General features: G+C 41.1%; 1 protein-coding gene across 16 annotated transcripts in view; it reads left to right on the forward strand.

The window, feature by feature from the left end:
- LOC132369349 (myomegalin) overlaps nucleotides 1–22,672 on the forward strand; it is a 213,688-nt gene that overhangs the window by 102,708 nt on the left and 88,308 nt on the right. For 5 of the 16 annotated variants that reach the window (XR_009504349.1, XM_059929102.1, XM_059929138.1 and 2 more), the window contains exon 1: nucleotides 20,494–21,946. Coding sequence is in view for 15 of the 16 variants with exons in the window: in XM_059929102.1 (XP_059785085.1) it covers nucleotides 20,822–21,946 (1,125 nt within the window). In the remaining variant the exon portion in view is untranslated. Of the gene's footprint in view, nucleotides 1–2,816; nucleotides 2,935–20,485; nucleotides 21,947–22,672 lie in introns of those variants that run through there. The other 11 variants (XM_059929196.1, XM_059929163.1, XM_059929185.1 and 8 more) reach the window with 5 other exon arrangements.

Below are 22,672 nucleotides of genomic sequence, written 5' to 3' on the forward strand. Positions count from 1 at the left end.
ATTTACTGAGCACCAGCTATATGCCAGACACTGGGCTAAGCACTCAGGTTACAGAGATGAAAGACCCACTTCCTGTCATCAAGACACACGTTACACAATTTTAATAAGTTCTCTGATAGAAGTAACAAGGGATGCTCTGGGGTGTATAGAATTGTCATCTATTCCAGACTAAAAGAGCAAGGTGCCATTGAAAGTGTCCTGAAGGAGGTGAAATCTGAGGTGAGTTTTGATGAGTGAATAGGAGTTAGAAGAAAGAGTGTAGGAGGTGAGTGGGGAGGGGGATTGTCCTGTACAGGAGGAGACACCATTGAGGGGAGATACAGGGAAGGGCATATTTCAAGACGTGTAATTAGTGCTATGTAACCAGAGCAGAGGGTCTGGGGAAGACTAATGAGAGATAAGCTGTATTGGGAATAGGGGGTCTGATTGTGCTGGCTTTTTTATATAGTAAGGAACTTGAATTTTCTCATAAAGTAAGTGGGCATTTGTTGAGGCCACCACTGTGTCTTGGTTACTGCAGCAACTTCCTAACTGTTCTCTTTACTTCTGGTTCTACCCTCTGCATTCCATCCCAATCTAACAATTCAGAGCAGTTTTGAAGTGGGAAATTCAACAATATGAAATTGACAAATAATTTAGCCTCCTCAATGCATGATACTATGGTGGTATAAAAAGCCTTAAGTGGTTTTTAACTGAATAGGTGAAAAACACACAAGGTACGCACAGTGACCAGTGTGATCTTTTTGAGACACAAATCTGATCATATTATTGCACAGCCATTTAGAAAGTTCTCCAACATCTTTAGGAGATAAAATCTGTTCTTAGTGTGGCCATCAAAGCCTGTTACGATCTGACCCCTGATTTCCCCCAGACTCATCCCCTACCGTGACCCCCTTCATGTATCACTGGTGCCAGACTAGTAATAATAATGACGACTAAGGTTTGTTGGGCTCTTACTGTACAGCTGAGCTGAGTACTTTACATTCTTGTTTAATTCTCCCATAAAGTTTAATTCTCTCATAAAGTTAACAATCCCATGAGATAGGGATTATTATACTTTATAAATGAAGAAGTTGGCATTTAGAGAGTTATGTAACATGGCTTCAGGCATTGCTGGAATCAAAACCCTAAAGGCACAGCGCCTCCAGAAGCATACTGTGCTACGTCAGGTCCCCAGAATTTTGCTCATGCGCTTCCTTCTGTGGGAAACGTATGTTTTCCCTTCCTGGTGAATTCCTAATTCGTTCTTCAGAACTCACTAAGGCATCAATGGTTACTTCTGTGAAGGCTTTTGTGACAGCAGAATTAAGTCTTTATATTGTTTTCTTTTATATGCACATCCATTAGTGTACAGTTCTCTGTGTGGTGTTGTATTTTCTTCAGATCTTCCCTGCTAGGTTCCCTGAGACTGTCTCAGTGCAATAAATGCTGTCAAACCAGAAAAAAAAAAAAAAAAAACAAATGCATACCTGACAAGTAAATTGAGGGAGTTCATATCAGATGGCCTTGAATAGCTTTGTAAAGTAGGAGACTAGATTATCTGTAGAGACTGAGGGTCAAAGGGATGAATGAGGTATGAGCTTGAGAAAAGTAGAGACATTCTAGCACAGATACCGTGGGGAAGTTGATATGGAGTCCACATTCATCATCATAATTATCATTATAGATTGCATTTGTATAAAGTTTTTAAAGTTCTTTCTGATCCCCAAATCTTAGCTGATCCTCATACCTTAATTTAAGAGATTCCTACTTGACTTTCTGACACCCTTCACCTTTCTGCCAAACTATTTTCCTGCCAAGGTGCTACCACTATCTTACATACACAGGAATAATAATCACAATCAGAAACATTTCATCTAGTACCAGCACATTTCCTAGGACAGGTATCTCTAGTACTCAAAGACTTACACACAGAGAAACAGCAAGATATGCCCTGCACGTAGTAGGTGATGAATAACTGTCGAGTTGAACCTGTGGTTTATATACATCAGCACAGCACGCATAGTCTTTGACAACTGAATTCTAGTCTGAATTTCCAGTCTCTTCTCCAGCCGTTGTCTTTTCCCACCAGCCTTTCCCCCTTTTCCTTTCCAGTGATGCTTCCCCATATGCCTCATATCTTCATGCCTTCATTCTTTCATTTAAGCTCCTCCCTCTGAGCCTGGAAAATAACCCAGTCTTCACAATCTCTTCTCCTGAGCTTCCCCCCAGACTCCTCCAAGTCAAATGAATTACTTCTTTATCTTTCCTCCTATAGCTCCATGGCAACACTCAGTGTACTATTTGGTATATACCTCTGGTGTGGTAGCACTTATTATATTCTATCTGTTGATATAGCTGTGCCTCCCCATTTCCCAAACTCTTGGCACACACACCAAAAGAACTTAAGTTTCTATAGAGCAGAGATTGTGTGTTTTCCAACTTTATATTCCCAGTACTTAGTAGTGTGCATTGAGTTATATACATAACGGTTACCTAATAATTGTTTTTTTGAATGGAACAACGATAACAATTAAAAAAACTCTACAACTTCTGGCCCCTATTCCAAGAATTTTATATCTATGGTCTATAGGTCCATGGATTGGCTTCAAGAGATCTCTGAACCTGTGACAGTGTAAGCAAAAAATCGTTTGTGTATATATTTGGGGGCTGGGGCACAGAATACATGGCTTACTGAAGAAAAGTTTCAAAGAGTTCAATGACTCAAAAAGGTAAAAACTTACTGTACTGGACCATGCTATCTTTGGAGTGGGCTGAAAAATAAAGGTAGTAATAGTACCATGGCCATAATTGTTCTTACTTTTTCTTTGCTCCAGAAGAATTGAAGAACTGAGCCAGAGCCTGGCTGCACAGGAGAAACTTGCAGAACAGCTACGTCAAGAGAAGCAACAACTGCTACGTCTGTTGGAGGAGCCAACTGACATGGAAGTGCAGGTGAGGTTTGGGCTGTACTTCCTGAGGCACAAAGCTTCATGCTTTCAGGAGCCCTACTTTACATTTATATGTATTAGTTTTCTATTGCTGTGTAAGAAATTACTACAAACTCAGTGGTTCAAAACAACATTCATTTATTATTCCAGTTTCTGTGGGTCAAGAGTCCAGGCATGGTTTAGTTGGGTTTTCTACTCAGGGTCTCACAAGTCTGAAATCAAGTTGTCAGCTGGACTGCTTTCTCAGCTAGGGGCTCACTTAGGGAAGGTTCCACTTCTAAGCTCCCTCAGGTTGTTGGAAGAATATTTCTGTGTGACTGTAGAAGTTATGGCAGCTTGCTTCTTCACAGCCAACCATGGAGAGAGACAGTCTCTTGCTTCTCTCCCTTCTAGACACTCTTTTAAGAGGTTCACCTGATTAAGTCAAGCCCCTCAGTGTACTACACCTTTTGGTTAACTTAAAGTCAACTGAGTAGGGACCTTAGTTACATCTGCAACACTCCTTCACTTTTGCCATATAACAGTGCATAACTATGTAGCAATATCCCTCACCTTTGCTGTATTCTATTGGTTAGAAGCAAGCTACAGGTTTCTCCACACTCAAGGATGTACAAAGGTGTGGATATGAGGAGGTGGAGGTCACAGGGGCCATCTTAGGATTCTGCCTGCCACCCTAGTGATGTGTAACTATAGAGAATGTATAACGTGGTTTTAACATTGAAGAGAGAACCCTCACTGCTGTGAAAATTATTGCATTAATCTGTATTGTTGTTCTTGGAGGTTACCCCAGAGGGAACTCCCCTCCTTCATTCAACTTTTAATTTACTAAAAAGATGCTTTCTGAAGGAACCCTAGAATCTATCTGTGCCCAAGCAACATACACAATTGCTAGGTATTCTTACAAATCTTAGATCAATGATAAAGCAAAACATGTGCAGCTTAATTTATTGGTCACATATACAAAGGTTGGAATCAGGATAAAAAGAGCAGTGCTAAAAATTAGTATAAAGCAGTGTTTCCTCACCTTTCCTGTGTCATGACAAAAATAGCAAATGATAATAAGAAACATGTAGAAAAAGACATGATTTACAACATAATCAAATTGCTTAGAACCAGTGACTTTTTCTCATTTTTTTCATTATCCACTGCTCTTTTTTATTACTCAAGTAATAAATAGCAATTACATAAAAGTCTGCAAATCCAAATAAGCAAAAAAGAATTACAGTTTTCAATAGCTATGATAAGTATAGAAGAAAGGCAATGATTTTGTACATTTTTTAAATTGAGCCCCTGCAATAAATTCACTCATTATAATTTTAAAAAATAATGAATGATAATATTTATAAAGTGTAGCTAGCAGTAAATGGATGGAGCTTCTCACTTGAAAGTGACCATCCTGGGTGCTTAGGCCACAATGAGGGCAGAAGAAATCAATATCTTGGCTATACTGTAAACCCCTTGGACTCTGGATCCATTTTGGTTGGAAAGCTCTGGTTAACAAACTCAGGAAATGATGTGTATGCATATAATTTGATAGATATGAGTAAAAATTAAAGTTTATAGGCTTTTTGCAAGATACACATTGAAATGTATAGAAGACCCCATAACATTTTTTTTTTTTTTTAATTTATTTTTGGCTGTGTTGGGTCTTCGTTTCTGTGTGAGGGCTTTCTCTAGTTGCGGCATGCGGGCGCCATTCTTCATCACGGTGCGCGGGCCTCTCATTATCGCGGCCTCTCTTGTTGCGGAGCACAGGCTCCAGACGCGCAGGCTCAGTAGTTGTGGCTCATGGGCCCAGTTGCTCCGCGGCATGGGGGATCCTCCCAGACCAGGGCTCGAACCCGTGTCCCCTGCATTGACAGGCAGATTCTCAACCACTGCGCCACCAGGGAAGCCCCCCATAACATTTTTTAATTAGGAATAACTTGGCTGGGAATTAGGAGAAGTAGTTTTCTATCCTGATTCTTTCTTTATTAACTGTATGACCATGGATACATCACTCTCAGCCTCCATATGTGTAAAATGGGAAAATTGGCCCAAATAATCTCCAAAGTATCCTACAATTTTGACATTCTATTCTAATGAGTCCAGCATCATTGGGGAAAGTGTATAGTCCCCAAGGTAAGCACTTAGAAAGAAAAATACTCACGTAAATTCTGAAATAAGATCACTCTCATTGTTCTAGTTTTATATTTACAGACATATAGAAACATATATTTAGGTACACATACTTATTTTCATTTGTATCTTTGGTAAGCACTGAAATGGGTATATGTAGTTCAATATTTGCAATGCTAATAAGGGGAAGTGGGTTGGTATCAGTTTTTAAAACAGACTTGAAGAACAGAAAAATTATAATTACAAAGAGACTAAATTATTTACAATCTATCCTAAAGGAATGCTTAGAACAAGGTTAAGTATAGCATCTAGAGGATAATAACATTGGGTGAGTAGAAGAAAGAAATACATTGTCACATAAATTGTACTAAATTGATATGCTTCTTTAATGTTGCTGGTACCTATAAAAATTTATTATTATCGTTATTGCCCAACTCTTTGTACATTTATAAACCTGATTACATCATGCTGTGAATTCTGTCAATCAGTGTTTCCCAACATTTTTCAGAGAAAGTTCAGTTTCATAGGAGCTGATTATGTGTCTGTGTTACTCTGAAGTAAAGCGACTGAGGCTGGTCATGGTTGGAGGTGATTACCTGTGTCCACCTTCAGAGCCTCCACCACCTGAGAGCAGAGGGGCTGGCATCTCAGCACAGTGGTGGGCCATTTTGAGGCACACTGGCCAGAATACCCAAGCTAGAAAGCTCTGCCACAGGGGGGCCTCTGACAGTAGGTCCTCTCAAATGTGGAGGACAGAAAGCCTCCCACAGCTCATTTTCTAGTTTCTCCCTTTGGGTCTGTGCCTTATGAAGAAAAAAACAAAAAACTAGGCACCAAGTACTGCTCAGTGTGCATAGAATTATTTTATATTATCATTTCTAAAACAGCCCAAAGAAGCCTGGCCAGGGAGTCAGCCTTCTAGTGAGTGTTCAGATAATCCTCTGAAAACTTCCTTCTCTCAATGTGTGCCCAGATTCCAAAAGAAAAGAAATGGTTTTGGTCACTGTGCTTCTATCTTATATTCTATGGCCTAGACAGAAAGAAAGATTGAAATGATTTCTGTAATACCCTGGGAATATTTAGCCATGCTCAAGTGGTTCAGATTGACTTAACGGAAGGAAACAGCCAAGTCCCAGTTTAGAGAAAGAATCTTGGTCTTTCAATAACGGATTCTAGTATGAAGTCTCCTGGATTTTAACTGGGGAAGCAGAGTGGTATGAAAGAATGAGCTCAGGTTTTGGAATTTGATCTCAGTCAGCATCAACACTTTTTAGATGTATGGCCTTGGACAAGTTACATAACCCTTCCAAGTACAATTTCTTCCTCTGTAATGTTCATCTACTTGTAAGGGTTAGAAATAATATATGTGAAGTGCCTGCACAGTGCTCAAAACACGGTAACTACTGTCGTCCTTATCTGTGCTAACAACCTGAAAGAGAGGAAGGCTGTTCTTAAAATGAGTAGTGGCTAAAAAAGACATAGTCAATGAGTCAGATATTGTAAACTTCATTCACATTGTAACTATCTTTGTTTTACAAAAGACAATGACAAAATTATTAAGTGTAGCAGTATTAGTGAGATTAATGGTCACAGTTCTCCCTCTGGACCTGTTAGCCTTGCACGTAGAAATACTGTTTTATAGGCAAAGACCGAACTCAAAGTTGTCTATTTGTGTTATTGCTCCCCAGGAAGACCACAACAGAGTGTGAATCATTCAGGGCAAATTGATCACAATGAGAATTATATCTCACTTTAGTGCCCTAGACAAAAAGAAATATTGAAGCACATTCTATAACATCTTGGGATCATGTAGTCACACTCAAATGGTTCAGATTATTATAATATAAAACCTAGAAGTAAAGTCACAGGATTTCTTAAATACATATTCCAAATATAATTTAAAATATTTATCAGTGAATATTCAACAACATTTCTGTAGTAATAACATCAGCACAATATGGTAGCATTGTCTATGTGCCAGGTGCTGCTCTAAATACCTTAAATAATTAACTCAAATTAGTTTAAGCCTCAAAGCAATCCAGTGAAGTAGATACTGAACTACATGAAACATAAAAAGAGATTAATTTATAATAAACTAATGTTTGTTTTAATATGTAAATTCTTGGGCACAACTATATTAAAGGATATAAAGAAATAGGCAGGTGCTTGTATGGGAATTCACAGCTTCACATGCAGTCTGGTGCAGGCATGTTATATTGGCAATTCAAAAATGGCAAGGGGCAGTGCCGTTCGTTATGATCCAGTGGCAGTGCCAAAGTGAAAAACTCTTGGTAAATTTCCAAATAAACAAATAAATAATATTCCTTTAATTTACATAGCAGTTCAACTCATAGAAAAGTCAGAGTATATTAACGTTGTGTTCATATATACAACAGAATTAAGTCCTAGGTCCAGATGATTATATAAACAGTTTGATTACCTGCATCACTGCCCAGTAGAACATTTGAAAGTCGTTCACATTTTGGAATAATGCTTTGTCCTGCCCATTGCAAGTTATGTAGCACCCCTAGCCCCACTCATCATTGAAACAAGAAATGCCCCCGCAAATTGCCAAAATGCACTCTAGGATATGGCTGCTCGATAAGAACCACTGGTCTAGGGGGTCCTGGCCTTCAAAGGGTTTAAAGCCCAATAAGAGATTGGCATGTAAACAAAGAACTAAAATGCAGTGTGATAAATGAAGAGAGAGAAGTATACTCATAGTGCTAAGAGGACCCAGAGATGAGAGGGATTAACTCTATCTTTGGAAGTCAGAGAAAGCCTCACTTGGAAGTCAGCCTTGACCCTGGGGACGTAAAGGCTGAGTACACCAGGCAGAAAGTAGGAGAAGGGCATTCTAGGTTAGGGGAACAATATATACAATGGTGTGGAACACACTTAAGGAATTGGAAGTAATTGGTGTTATCAAATATATGATAAGTGTTGGAGAATGATGCAATATATAGCTGGAAAGTCCCATAAATGTCAAGCCAAGGACTTCATGTTGTAGGCAATGAAGAACTAAAAATTTAAAAATTAAGCAAAGGGAATAAAAGCTTATGAGTTGCATTATACAAAGGCAATCCTGGTGGTTGTTTAGACAGAGGACTGAATGAGCAGATAATTGATGTCACCTTTTGAGATAGCAAATCATGGTTTGATGCAGCTAGTAACTGCTTCAACTAGCCCATTCTGTGAATTAGATAAAGGTAAAGAATATTGTAAAACCAATTATAAAGCACTTTGTCTAAACAGTGATGTGTGACGACTCTTACTATTTGTGACACCTGAAGTCCTTGCTGTGGGTGTTACCTTTGTCTGCTAACAGTAGCAGCATCTTAGTTCTACTGTATTATCCTCAAACCTTAGTCTGCCATGCCACTTCTCACCACAGGAGCCATACCTCTACAATGCAGAAGGCACGGGTTCAATTTCTAAGCCCTGGGCCTGCTCCATAGAGGCTGAAGAATTCTCTCATCACCAGCAAAGCCATCCCTGAAACCCCTTACAGATGTTAGGGAACGGAGGAGCTTGAGTTCTGAGGCCTGAACTCCACCTCCCCCCCAACCGCTCACAATTGGGAACACCACAGTTGGGCATTAGAAGAAAGAGAGCTCACAAGTCATACACTTCTAGGTTTGAGTTGTCCAAAGGAAAAACACTCATCTCACTCCACCTCCCAGAGACAAATACTTCTCTCGTGATCCCAGTATGAAAGTCTGGACTGGGAAATAGTCTCTGAGTACAGGAAGTTTTACTTCAGAGCCTTTCTTCCTCAAATAAGAGAGACAGTTTTGATAAAGCTTATTTGGTTTAATTGATTTTATTATCCCTCTAGTTGTTTGCCTTTTCCATTCTACCAAAACATTGTTCAGCATCCATTTTAGCTGGAGTGTACCTGTAGAATACTTATGAACTTCTTTTATATAATTAACTGCATAGAACAACAAAAAATGCCACAAACTTGACATGCCACGGATTGACAACACTCCATGTATGCTCTCAATCCTCCGTGGCCATTCGGATCGACAGCATGTGGTGACCAGAGCGCTCAGGAGCTTTGTGATGGCGCTGTCATGCTGTGGCAACTTGTCTACCTCTTTCTTACTAGGGAGTCAGAAAATCTAATCAAGTGCAGTTTACAAAGCGTTTTTCTCTTCCTTACTGAAGGAATCCTCAGAGTTGCAGGGAAAAGCTGGCAATCATTCCAGTTATTGGTATTATTCCCTTCTACAGAATGGTGGAAGCTTTATCTCAAAGAACTTTTTAAATGAAACCAGACCTGGAGGTTAGGAAGGCGGGGGGGTCTGGGGGGAATGGCGCGGGGGGGTGGGGGGTGGGGAGGGGTGGCGTGGCGTGGAGGTAATGTACTTGCAAAGGAAATGTCTGGAGGAATTCTTGTTTTGTTTCCTCTTTTTTCTCTCCATCTTTCACCCCAGTATTATATAAGCACTATTTATTAATGTGTAATTACACTGTGGCTGGCCTAAAAAATGAAACAGGACAACAGAATTAGGGAGAGTCATCCATTAAGCCATCAGGACCTTCCTACTCACACAAAGCAGCAGACAGTCAAGCCATTGCATTTATGCCTTGTCTGGAACCTAATGTAAATAGCACTGCATGCAGTGAGGCAGATTTCCTAAAATAGCAAACATTCCAGTGTTACCGTGGAGAGATCTGACGTAAAGGTTAAGGCAAGAATGCGCTCTAAATGCTCAAGGCAGAGACTGAAAACCTTGCAGGGATTAGCAGCTCAGGCAGCTCCAGCCAATTTCACGTAAGGAGAATTTTTTTTTAGAGCAGCTTTTCAATATCCCTTTCTTAAGCTGATGAATATTGAAACTGGAGACTCATTTACAAATCCTCATTCAACATCACTGTCTCCCAGGCAAACCTTCATTGGTAACATGTCTCAGAAACAGACTTTATCAGATGGAAAAAAGAGGGGCTTCTTCATAGCTTTATTTATTGAGCACTTACAATTGCACAGGTACTGTAAAGTGAAGGAAGAGGACGACAAAGACATATAAGGTTTAGTCTCTGACTTCTAGGGATTACAATCTAATTGGAAGGTAAGAAAGTCTCTGATGGAAACAAAATACAAGGCAGGAGAGAAAGGGAAAAATCAGGCACTGGGGTGGGCCGTGAAGATTCTGGTCTGTAAGGAATGAGTAGGATTTTAATAAGAGCTAAAAATATTAGGCATCAATTTATTTATTCATTCAATGATTATTTACTTAGATCTAGGAACATACTGATAAAAGTACCTCAGAAGATAACAAGATGAGTAAAGTGTGGTTCCTCTTCTTAAGGAGCTTACCAGCTAAAGGGAAGAAGGCAATATGGAAAAATGACACACATATTACTATAGGTATAAAAAGTGCTTTGGAAGGTCAAAGAAGAGAAAGATGTCTTTTGAGGGGATTAAGAAAGGCAGCTGAAAGAAAATACTTGAAGGTTGGTTAGGATTTTGACAAGAGGAGATGGTAGTAATGGGAAAGAACATTACAAGTAGATAATAGAGTGGTAGGGAAGTTCCAGGTAAGGAAGCAGTAGTTGGAATAGTGAGATATACAGGGGGACAATGAGTTTAGGCTAGAAAGATAGGGTGATACTAGAGTCAGAGGGCCTTGGATGACAGGTCAAGAAGTTTATGATTGTGGGTAAGTCATTAGGTCTCCAGGTTACTATGCCGGAAAGTGATATATCTGAGATCTGTTTTAGGAAGATTAGTCTGGAAGGAGGAGTGAGTAGAGGAGAAAGAAGGTGAGAGGACTAACTATTATGGAACTCTATTAAGATATGAGGTCACTAGAGGGTAACCAAGAATGGAAGTTTTGTGCTAAGGCAAAAGAACGAAATAAAATTTTAAGATATAATAAGTCATTCATTCATTCATCCGTTCATGTAATCCAGTCAATGACTGTTTATTAAGTGCCTACCATGGCCAGACACTGGTGCAATTAAGTGCTGGAGAAACAGTAAGAATAAACATGGCAGAGTCCTTCCCCTCAGGGAGCTTACATTCTAATAAGGGAGCTAGTTAAATAACCACGTAATCAAACAAATAATTGCAAAATGTGATAAATACATTGAAAAAAAAACAAAGAGCAAGGATCAGCAAACTTTTTCTATGAAAGGCCAGAGAGTAAATAATTTAGATTTTGCAGGCCATAAGATTTCTGCTGTTGTAGCACAAAAACAGCCATATGCAATACATGAAGGACTCGGCATGGCTGTGTTCCAATAAAGTTTATTTACAAAAACAGCCATATGCAATACATGAAGGACTCGGCATGGCTGTGTTCCAATAAAGTTTATTTACAAAAACAGGTGGGGGTCGGATTGAGCCCACAATCCATAGTTCCCTGATCCTTAATAGAGAATTAGGAGGAAGGAGGGGCAGGCACTATAGTTAAGGGGAAGATGTCAATCAATCTTTCCTGGGGTAATTTTGAGATGTCTCTAACACATACAGATGCAGATACAAATAGGTAGTTGGCCATTTGAGAGTTGAACTCAGAGGAGAATTCTGGAATAAAGATATTCTTTTACTGGTTCTGAACACCAATTCCAACATGTGTGTTGAGAGCAGGGACACTTCCCACACAGCACCGAGCAATTCTTAGACATAGAGTGTCCAAGAATTCAACTCAATTCTGACACTGTCTACCTGGAGATAGCGTCAGAGGCCACAGGTTAAGGATTCAGTCTTATAAGACTGCCTCCACACCCCTCCCACTACCCCCTCCCTCCCCCTCCTTCCCACCCCTGGGCTTCAGACAACAGTTGCAATCCCAGTTTATCACCTGTGCTTCTGACCAGCAATAGATTAGAGGTTCCAACAACCCCTCCTTGGACTTCAGACACCAGTCACAAGTCCAGATGTTACATATACTACCGACTGGCTATAAATTTAGAGGATCACACGACCCCTTCCTCGGGTTAGATTAGTTTGCTAGAGCAGCTCACAGGACTAAAAGAAACATTTTACTTACTGGATCACTGGTTTATTGTAACAGGATATAACCCAGGAACAGCGGAGATGGGAGATATGCCTAGGGCAAGGTATATGAGAAGGAGTGTGGAGCTCCCAAGCCCTCACCAGGCACCTCCCTGAATTTCCACATGTTCACCAACCCAGAAGCTCTCTGAACCCAGTCCTCTTGGGATTTTATGGAGGCTTCATTACAAAAGCATGATTGAATCACTGGCCATTGTCGACTGACTCAGCCTCCAACCCCTTTCCCCTCCCTGGAGATTGGGGTGTGGGAAGGAAAGTTCCAACCCTCTAATCACATGGTTGGTTCCTCTGGCCACTACCGCCGTGCCTCCCCCCCCCCCCCACAGTGGCATTCCAAAAGTCACCTTATTAACAAAATAAAAGACCTTTATCACTCTCATCATTTAAGAAATTCCAAGGGTTTTAGGATTCTATGCCAGAAAGGGGGACAAACCAAATATATATTATTATAAATTACAATATCACAAATATAAATTGGAGGTTACTCATATAAAGGTGGAAAAGGATGAGATGATATTGAAAGAGAATAGAGGTGAAAAAGGCCTAGGACTTACCCTCATTGAACACCTACAAAAAGTTCATAGTGGGTATGACTCTTACTCTGAATTCACGAATTTAGTTTTGCAGGAAATATCACATTTACTTTCTTTAAATCAATTTAATGTTACCCTGAGTCCCTATCCTAATCAGGCTGGTGGGAAATTAAATTCCATTCATTTGGTTCTTCCTCCTCCCCACTCTCTCAGTTATGTGAAGGTGAAGGTCCCTGGGCTTTATCAGGTGTCAAAGCATCAAGGAGACTACTCTGATCATTGGTCCACCACTGAAGCACCCCTGCCCCAGCACATACAGTTCTACCAATCCTAACTGCTTGCTACACTGGGCTCTTTATGGAGCCCCTTGACCTAGAGTCTAGCCTCTCCAAGTCACCCAGTGCCTTTTCCCCCACAGGTCCTGCTTCTTCTGCAGGGCACTGATAATGGAGGTGGGTCCTTGTTACTCTTTGACCCCTCCCCAGTCTCTTCCCAACTAGGGTGAAATCTCACCCTCTCCTCTTTTGTTGACCTCAAAGACATTACTCTCTTCTCTTCCCCACTGGGACACCTGGCTTAATCTTCTCAGTGCATTTAGAATTTTATCCAAGTCAGGAAATGCATTTGACTTCAGGCAATCTCCGCTCTTTGCTCTGCAAAAACTCCCAAGTCAAGGGAATGCTAAGGGCCTTACCATCAGACTAGGAAAGAGGTAGGTAGGGGTATACAAGTAACATATCTATATCCAAAAATTTACCCTGTCACCATTTGCTTAGAGAAGAAATGTGAGATGAGCTGATAGAGAAGTAGATTAGGATCTTTTTGTACAGATATTGAAATGCCAAACTAAGAGTTTTGGACTTCATGCTATAGGTAGTGGACAATTATGGATCTTTACTATGAATGTTCTAGAAATAGTATGCAGGATGACTAGAGGGGTAAGCTTCTAAGGCTGTGTGACATGATTCAGGTTTCAGGTTTTAAGAACCTGAAAAGGACAGTGTAGGGAAAATGCAAAACAACATTTCTGAACACACTAGAGATGTTCGGAAACAGTCAAAAAGAATTTAGCATTTGGCTTGATAGGGAAGGATTCTGAGGAGTTAAAGGTAACAACTCCTTAGTTTACAAGTTTACCCTGTTGTAGAAAATGGTATGCCTGACCTCATCTCTCCTGATCTTTCTCTAGATGTTGACAATGTTAACTACCCCTCTCATTCTTGAAACTCTGTCCCCCTCTCACCTGTGTTTTGATTGTGGAAGAGCTCAACTTAGTTTTTTTCACTTAGTTTTTTCCTCAGTCCCCTAGATACAGCATGTCCCAAGTCAGATTTTGTATTATCTTTTTGCAAATGGACTCAACTCCCACATTTCTGTTTGTTTAGGCAATTTTTTTCTACCAGTCTTCCAGACCAAAAACTTCATCTCTATTTTTAACCTTTTTTTCCTTCATCCTCTCTGCATGTCATCAAGTTCTGCTGCTCATTCCTTCAAAATGACTCTCATATTTACCAGTTTCTTTCCTTTTTTTTTTTTTTTTTTAATTATTTATTTATTTATGGCTGTGTTGGGTCTTCGTTTCCGTGCGAGGGCTCTTCTCTAGTTGCGGCAAGCGGGGGCCACTCCTCATCGCGGTGCGCGGGCCTCTCACCATCGCAGCCTCTCCTGTTGCGGAGCACAGGCTCCAGACGCGCAGGCTCAGCAGTTGTGGCTCACGGGCCTAGTTGCTCCGCGGCATGTGGGATCCTCCCAGACCAGGGCCCGAACCCGTGTCCCCTGCACCGGCAGGCAGACTCTCAACCGCTGCACCACCAGGGAAGCCCCTCTTTCCATTTTTATACCAGACCTTTATTATCTCACATATGAATAATGGCAATGGATTTTTTTAAAAACTTTATTTATTTTTGGCTGTGATGGGTCTTTGTTGCTGTGCGTGGGCTTTCTCTAGTTGCGGTGAGCGGGGGCTATTCTTCGTTGAGGTGCGCAGGCTTCTCATTGTGGTGGCTTCTCTTGTTGCAGAGCATGGTCTCTAGGCAATGGATTTTTAACAGGTGTTCCTGTAACCATCCCAAAACCTGTCCCTGAAACTCCAAGCCATCCTGTTGTCTGACTAATTTTCCTAAAATAAACTTTTCATCATGCCATTCCTAGCTCAAATTCATAACAGAAAGTCCAAATTCTTTTGCCTTTCTCAAACATTAACCAAATTCTAGTTGCCAATTCCCTCCATAGCATAGTGTCTGGCTTTCAGTTGGCCCTTAATATATGTTCTTTGAATGAGTAATTATTGAGATGTACAGAGTGTATGTATAGATGTATAGAGTAGGATGAACCTGGCCACTCAGATATCCCACAAAATCGCTCCCTTTACTGACGGGCTAGCATCATATTTAACCCAACTTCCAAGACTTTTGATGATGCTGTTTTCTTTTTCTGGAGTTCTTTCCTTGGTTTCCTCCGTTCTAAGACCCATCTCAAGTCCCACTCTTGCCCCCTTCACCTGTATCAGATCATACTTAACTTTTTCTGCACTTACATTGAAGTTGTCGGTACCATTTAGTTTACCAATCAGTTATTCTGATTGTAGTATGCACATTCCCTCCCCTTCAACTAAACTAAAAGGTCCCTGAAGACAGAGAAAAAAAACCAAAAACCAAAAACCAACTGAGTTTGCATAAATTCTTGCTCATCAGTTGATTAACAAATATTTTGAAATTCACTTAAACAGCTGTGGATATTTAATAACTTGAAAGACTGCAGTGTTTACTATTTTAAGATCAATTCTGCTGATAACCATATTATAGCAATCTGTAGTTGAACTGGAAATCTCCCAGTTTTAAAACAAGTGTTTTGAAATGCTGTGTTATTAATTAATGCAAAGCATGATTGCTTCTGGCTTCTTAAAGATTTCCACCCAACAGAGGGAAATCATGAACATGCTTGTGGTGTTACCGTAAAGCCTAACTGGCTTTACTTTGATATTCTTGTATTTCCTCATCTGCTTTTTTTTTTTTTTTAATTAATTAATTAATTAATTTTTATTTTTGGCTGTGTTGGTTCTTCTTTTCTGTGCGAGGGCTTTCTCTAGTTGCGGCGAGCGGGGGCCACTCCTCATCGCGGTGCGCGGGCCTCTCACTGTCGCAGCCTCTTTTGTTGCGGAGCACAAGCTTCAGACGTGCAGGCTCAGTAGTTGTGGCTCACGGGCCAAGTTGCTCCGCGGCATGTGGGATCCTCCCAGACCAGGGCTCGAACCCGTGTCCCCTGCATTGGCAGGCAAACTCTCAACCACTGCGCCACCAGGGCAGCCCTCCTCATCTGCTTTTGCTTCTCTGCCAAAATCACTCCCCCCACCCCACTTTGGCATAGTTTTTAGTAATTGGAACAGCTATTTCCAACGTCATAACTAGGATAATGAAAGCTAATACAACTGGTCTGGGACATGGGGATTTTCCACCTCTTGGAAACTCCCTCCCAGACCAGAATTAGGTCTTAGAAACACTACAACACAGGGAGTACAAAAGTAGCTACGGTTCTAAGAGAATCTTCCTGGGCCCTCAAATCTAGAGATCAAAAGAGAGATAGTGCAAAAGATCCCTACCATAATAATACTTAGGAATCTTGTTCCAAATGGGCATATAGTTCTCTAAATTCAACAATTTTGTACGTAGTTCTTCATTAATGGGTTTTTCCATTTATCTGCAGAACTTCTGACCGTTTGGCTGACATTTGTCTGAATACACTTGGAGAGAGTTCTAATTCAGTAGTTTTCAAAGTGTGGTTCTCAGCAGCATCTGCACGCTCTGGGAATTTCTTAGGAATGCAAATTCTTGGGCCCCTTCTCAGACCAACTGAATTAGAAACTTGTTAAATCTACCATTTAACTAGCCCTCCAGGTGATTCTGATGCATGCCAAAGGTTGAAAACCACTGTTTAAATTTAATATGTTTATTTTGTAGCTTAGGAAATTAAGGGCCAGATATAAGTGATTTGACTTAGGATAGACAGCAAATATGTGCTTGTGAATGCATTTATCAATCCATTTTGAGGGCAAACTGCTGATATATAAAATTAATCATTTGTTTAACTCATTATCGCTTATCATAATATGAAACCTGTTCTCAGTAAGATTTTCCTTTATTATGTAATTTTGATAAGTTTTAGAAGTAATCATCCTATTCCAAATCATCACAAAAGCCCTAGGTCCCACCTTAACAACATGCTTTGCTTCAATCGTAAATGTATGGTGTGTAAATGTATATAAAATAATATTTTCCAACACTCATATGGATAGGAACTATGATGTTTTGAAGTCGCAGTTGGGCCTTTTATAGAATTTCTTCTGGGCTATATTTTCCCAATTTTCAAAGCTGTGCTTATGATAAAGTTATAGGGGTTACTTTCCACCAAAGAAATCCCTCAGATTAAAAATTTATGGGTAATACATATTTTTATACTAATTTACTCCTTATCTTTTTAAATTGAACTATACTAACATATAAAATCTACAGATAAAGCAGTCAGTTCAATGAGCTTTAGAACTGTACACATCCATATAATCATCACCCAAAACAAGGTATAGAACATTTTCATCACCCCAGAAAATTCCTTTGTGCTCCCTTGCAATTAATCCTCACCCCCCATAACCACTTTCTGAATTTCTATCATTATAGAAATGGTTAGACTTTAAGTTGTTAGACAAAATAAATGATATCACACAGGATATAGTTAAATGGCTTGTTTCACTTAACATGCTTTTGAGATTCATTCATATTGTGGGTATCAGAGTTCATTCTTTTTTATTGATGGTTAATATTACATTATATGAACATATCAAAATGTGTTTATCCTATCTTCTTCTTAGTAATGCATTTTTTTCTTATCACAAAATCAATACATGATTATAGAAAATTTTAGAATACAAATGAGGAAAGAAGAAAATAAGTATCCATAGTTCTGCTCTCCAGACATAATCACTAATAACTTGTATATCCCCTTGAACCTTTGTTTATATAAGTTGTCCACATATATATATTTATCACATATTATAAAAGTTTTCATTTTTTAGGGTTCAAGTTTTACCACTCAGACTCTGATATAAGTGCCTTAAATTGGCACAATTCTTAGTTTTAACTATAGAATATTTCCTAATTTTAAAACATTTTTAAAATAATATATGAATATACATTCATTGCCCCAAATTCAAATGATACATGGTATATAGAATAAAAGTAAACGTTGCTGTTCACCTCCCCATTTTCTTGCCTCCCCATAGATACCCAGTGTTGACTAAATACAAAATCTTGACCAAGATGATATTGATAAACCATCAAGTGCTGAATTTACTATCACATAATTTTCCTTGTTTCATTTTTTAATTTTTATCTTCAATTGATCTGTACAAAAGTGATCTTTTAGTTTTATAATACCAAATGATCATGTTTAGGAGTGGTTCTAGTACTCTAGTTTACTATCCGTTTTGAGATATGGTCTTTAAATATGTTCTCTGGGAGTGAAGAGTGCTGTCTTCAAATTTTCTTTGATTGTTGAGTGATTTATTTCTATCTGTTGGAAGCCTAGATATGTATAGCTCTTTCAGTATGTTGATCTTTACTTACATATTCTTTACAAACATATTCTTCAATAGTAAGTTGCCTTTTCTCCATTTGTACTGACTTGCTCTTCTATACCAACTACCCATATGTTGTCATTAAAGTTTAGAGACTACAGGTCAGGTGCAAAATCTTATTAAGGAATACAGAATAATACAACGTATTATTTAGTAGCTCCCCAGGAACACTTTGTTTCATTAATTACTTTGTTTCATTAGCACTTTCCCCAATAGGAAAACGTGGCTCGCATCCACATTCAAAGATGAGGCCTTGATTAATGTCTTAATTTGCACTTTTTGCACTTTTGAGTCCTAGCTGTTCTTTAGGATAATACTTAAGACAGGGTATGGCAGGGTGGTGTCCTGGCAGGCCAGAAACTCCTTGCCTCTCTATAGATCACTATGGATTCCAAAGATTGTTACAATTGTTACTTAATTTCTTCTGACTCTGAAGCTCATATACCTAGAGGTAGGCAAAAATGCACCTGTAGTGAGTTTTACTTGGAAGTCTATTTTACATTCTTGGTTTTGGGACCAGAACATGCCTCTTTAGGTGAAATCACAGATGCAAAGTTCTGTAGCCTACTAAAGCCAAAGCTCTAAGGGCTGTTCTATTCTCTCACGATGGAGCTACTAAGATTTTGTTTTGATGATTAAATAAGAGAATGATAGAATTTTATGTGTGCAGAGCCCCGTAACGCTTTAAAATTACTTTAAAATATTGCATTATAATATTAAAATAATAATATAAGCTATTATTATTGACATGATATGAGCCAAAATCTGTTAAAGCACTTCCCCCAAATCATCTCATTTAATGCTCAATAAGAAGTTGGGGGTTTATTATGGGCTTTCATCGAAGGCATCTGAATGTCTCCAGGTTTAGGAGTATGGTCTGTGCCCTGGAGATGAGCTTCAGAAATACTTTGACTGTTGCTGGCCTTATTATCTCACAAAGTCAAGTTAGTGAAATCTAGCATTATTGTAATTGGGAAACATCCTGCTCTGGGAAAACTCTAGATGATTGTGTGGGACTGTTTGTCCTCCCATCTGGAGTTTGCATACCTCTCAAGCCAGGGAGAGAATTGTTTATTATAAACGGATGTTGACACCTCGATTCCAGGTAGAGAGAGCTCCAGCTTCCCTCCACTCTTTGTGTGCAATCTAAGCTCTGTACCCAAGGCTGGGTAACTTACTACTAGATAATGCTGAATAAGACAAGATACTAACTGAAGTCAGTGAAATTCCCAGCCCCACTTCTGCAGACAGCAGCACTCTCTGATACTCTGGACTTTTGCTCAAATAAATAAGGCCTTTTGTTCTAGTGTTTGTCTCCCCTCCCCACCCCCAAAATAAGGCCTACAGTCTACCTGAACCTGAAAGAGGATTCGGTGATGGCAATCTACTCTCAGGTGTCTACATTCTTGAAAAAGCTCATTTTCTCTGTTATCATCAAAATCTTGGTTAACCAGCTGCATTCATGTGGCTTTTGTTGGACTCCTTCTCAGGTGACTGCTTTGTGCCCTCTCTCGATTTCTTTTCTAAAAAAGGGCAAATCATCCAGGACTGCTAAACTCAATCGCAACATCACGAGGGGAGAAACACTTGTCCTCTTTTCTAGGTGCTCCCAACAGTCGAGGGGGAGATGGAACTGAGCCTCCTAAAATCCGCCCTACCTGCCACCTCCGGTTTATCAACCCATTCTCCCCGGCCGCTTGTGAAGACCTGGGGCCTTTTAATCCAGGCACCGTACTGGGTAGGGAGAGGAGGGGGGGCTGCAGGCGGGAGGGAGGCGACGCGCAGCGGTACCTAGTGGCGCCGCCAGGCTGCTCCATCCAGAGTACGTGGCACTACCCGTGGAGAGAGGGGGAGGGGATTCGGCTTTCTCCTCCCCAAGCAGAGCCTTGGGACATCCCGCAAGGGCGGAAGGGAGGATCCGTGAGGGAACTGGTGCGCTTTTGGGGTGAAATTTTAGCAGATAAAAGTGGCCTAGCAGAGGTCGGCAACCGTCCTGCTCTCCACTCCGGTACCCACTGCTAGCCAGGTCTGTGCTCTACCGCGAGGAGCACTAAGTCGTTTGGGGGCGAGGGGACGCGCTCGCCACCCCGCATGCGCAGAGCGAGGAGCCGGCCTCCGGGACTACAGCTCCCAGAGGAGTTTGCCGGTGGCCGCAGGCGCCGAACCTCTGGCGCCATCTTGAAATCTGATCCTCAATCTCTGAGTCTTTGCGTCAGCCGCGGGCGGCCGCTTGTGGACCGCGAACCCAGCCAGCTGAAAGGGAGGACATTGAGGACACCGCGGCTGGTGGGAGAGACAGCTGGAGGAGACATGGCAGGTTCTGAGCGCGGCCTGCGCTGCTGTCACTCAGCATCTCCCTGAAGTGTTTCCTCGCCCGCCCCCTCCCCGAGAGGCGGGGCTGACCACTCTGGTACCCAGAGCCCGCGCGCGGGTGGCCGCGGAGCGCCTCTGCAGAGTGGGGACCCCATCGGGCTGTGCCATGCCGGCCGGAGGCCACCGGGGCGGGAGACGGAACGCAACCAAGCGCCAGTGAGTGATCACCGAGCAGCAGCCGCATCAGGGAAGCTCGGCAACCGCAGGAGGGAAGATGAAGGAGATTTGCAGGATCTGTGCCCGGGAGCTGTGCGGAAACCAGCGGCGCTGGATCTTCCACACGGCATCCAAGCTCAACCTCCAGGTTCTGCTGTCGCACGTCCTGGGCAAGGATGTCTCCCGGGATGGCAAAGCTGAGTTTGCTTGCAGCAAGTGTGCTTTCATGCTTGATCGGATCTATAGATTCGACACCGTCATTGCCCGGATCGAAGCCCTTTCTATCGAGCGCTTGCAGAAGCTGCTGCTGGAGAAGGACCGCCTCAAGTTCTGCATTGCTAGCATGTATCGGAAGAATAACGATGACACTGGCGCGGAGACCAAGGCGGGGAATGGAACGGTTGACATTTCCGGCTTACCCGATGTAAGATACTCTGCACTGCTCCAGGAGGACTTTGCCTATTCAGGGTTTGAGTGCTGGGTAGAAAATGAGGATCAGACTCAGGAGCTACACAGCTGTCATGCTTCGGAAGGCCCCGGGAACCGACCCAGGAGATGCCGTGGTTGTGCAGCTTTGCGGGTTGCTGATTCTGACTATGAAGCCATTTGTAAGGTGCCTCGAAAGGTGGCAAAAAGTATCTCGTGTGGCCCTTCTACCAGGTGGTCCACCAGCATTTGCACTGAAGAACCAGCATTGTCTGAGGTTGGGCCACCGGATTTACCAAGTGTGAAGGTACCCCCAGATGGAGAAAGCATGGAAGAAGGGACACCGGGATCCTCTGTGGAATCTTTGGATGCAAGTGTCCAGGCTAGTCCTCCACAGCAAAAGGAAGAGGAACCTGAGAGAAGTGCAAAGGAACTTGTAAAATGTGACTGTTGTTCAGATGAACAGGCCCCACAGCATATGTGTAGCCACAAGCTGGAGCTAGCTCTTAGCATGATTAAAGGTCTTGATTATAAGCCCATCCAGAGCCCCCGAGGGAGCAAGCTTCCTATTCCAGTGAAATCCAGCCCACCTGGAACCAGGCCTGGCCATATCATGACAGATGGAGTTAGTTCTGGTTTCCTTAACAGGTCTTTGAAACCCCTTTACAAGACATCTGTGAGTTATCCCTTGGAGATTTCAGACCTCCAGGAGCTGTGGGATGATCTCTGTGAAGATTATTTGCCACTTCGGGTCCAGGTATACAAAATGGCTGCATAGTGCCTTTCTGATTGAAGTTAGCTAGCCTCAGGCTTCACATGATTTCTGTCTAGGTGAAGGTTAATAATATTCTAGACTTGAGAAAATTAATCATTGAGCCCATTTGTGTCCCCTTTAGTAAATGTGGTTCATTCAAATAATTTGTTTTTCACAATCCTCTTTATAAGATTATCTATTGGCTTTCCCATTAATTACCAAAATTGCACACCTTTTAAGACAAAAAGAGAAAGATTTCTAATTCACCTTTACCCTATAAAAAACATTTAATCTTATTTCTGGCACTAGAACTCTTTCCTCTTACTTCCTTTTTCTATCCCCTACCCCCTTCTTTTTTTGTTTTCATTTTTAGATTTATGAATGTTTCTCCTATTCTGTAAGGGAGTTAGTTCTGTTATTTAACCCTCCCTAGAGCATTAAGCCTTTCATCGTGTGCCTCAAACTGATTAGAGCTTAGGGTAAAGGTTTGGGGAAAAACCTATTAATCCACCAAAGTATTGTAACATCTGGGCAATATTTAAAATAAATTAAGAGATCATTTGAGGACTAACGATGACCTGTTCATAAAACAGACTTGGGAAGTCAAGTATCGTCATTTAAAATGTTAAGGCAAAAACTCTTTACAGCCAGTTTGTATACTGAACTCTGTTTGAAGAAGTTTGATATTAAGTAGGGATTCATCCATTATCGGATGATAGGAGAGTTTTA

This window comes from Balaenoptera ricei, chromosome 1, assembly GCF_028023285.1.
Source record: "Balaenoptera ricei isolate mBalRic1 chromosome 1, mBalRic1.hap2, whole genome shotgun sequence".
NCBI lineage: Eukaryota > Metazoa > Chordata > Mammalia > Artiodactyla > Balaenopteridae > Balaenoptera > Balaenoptera ricei.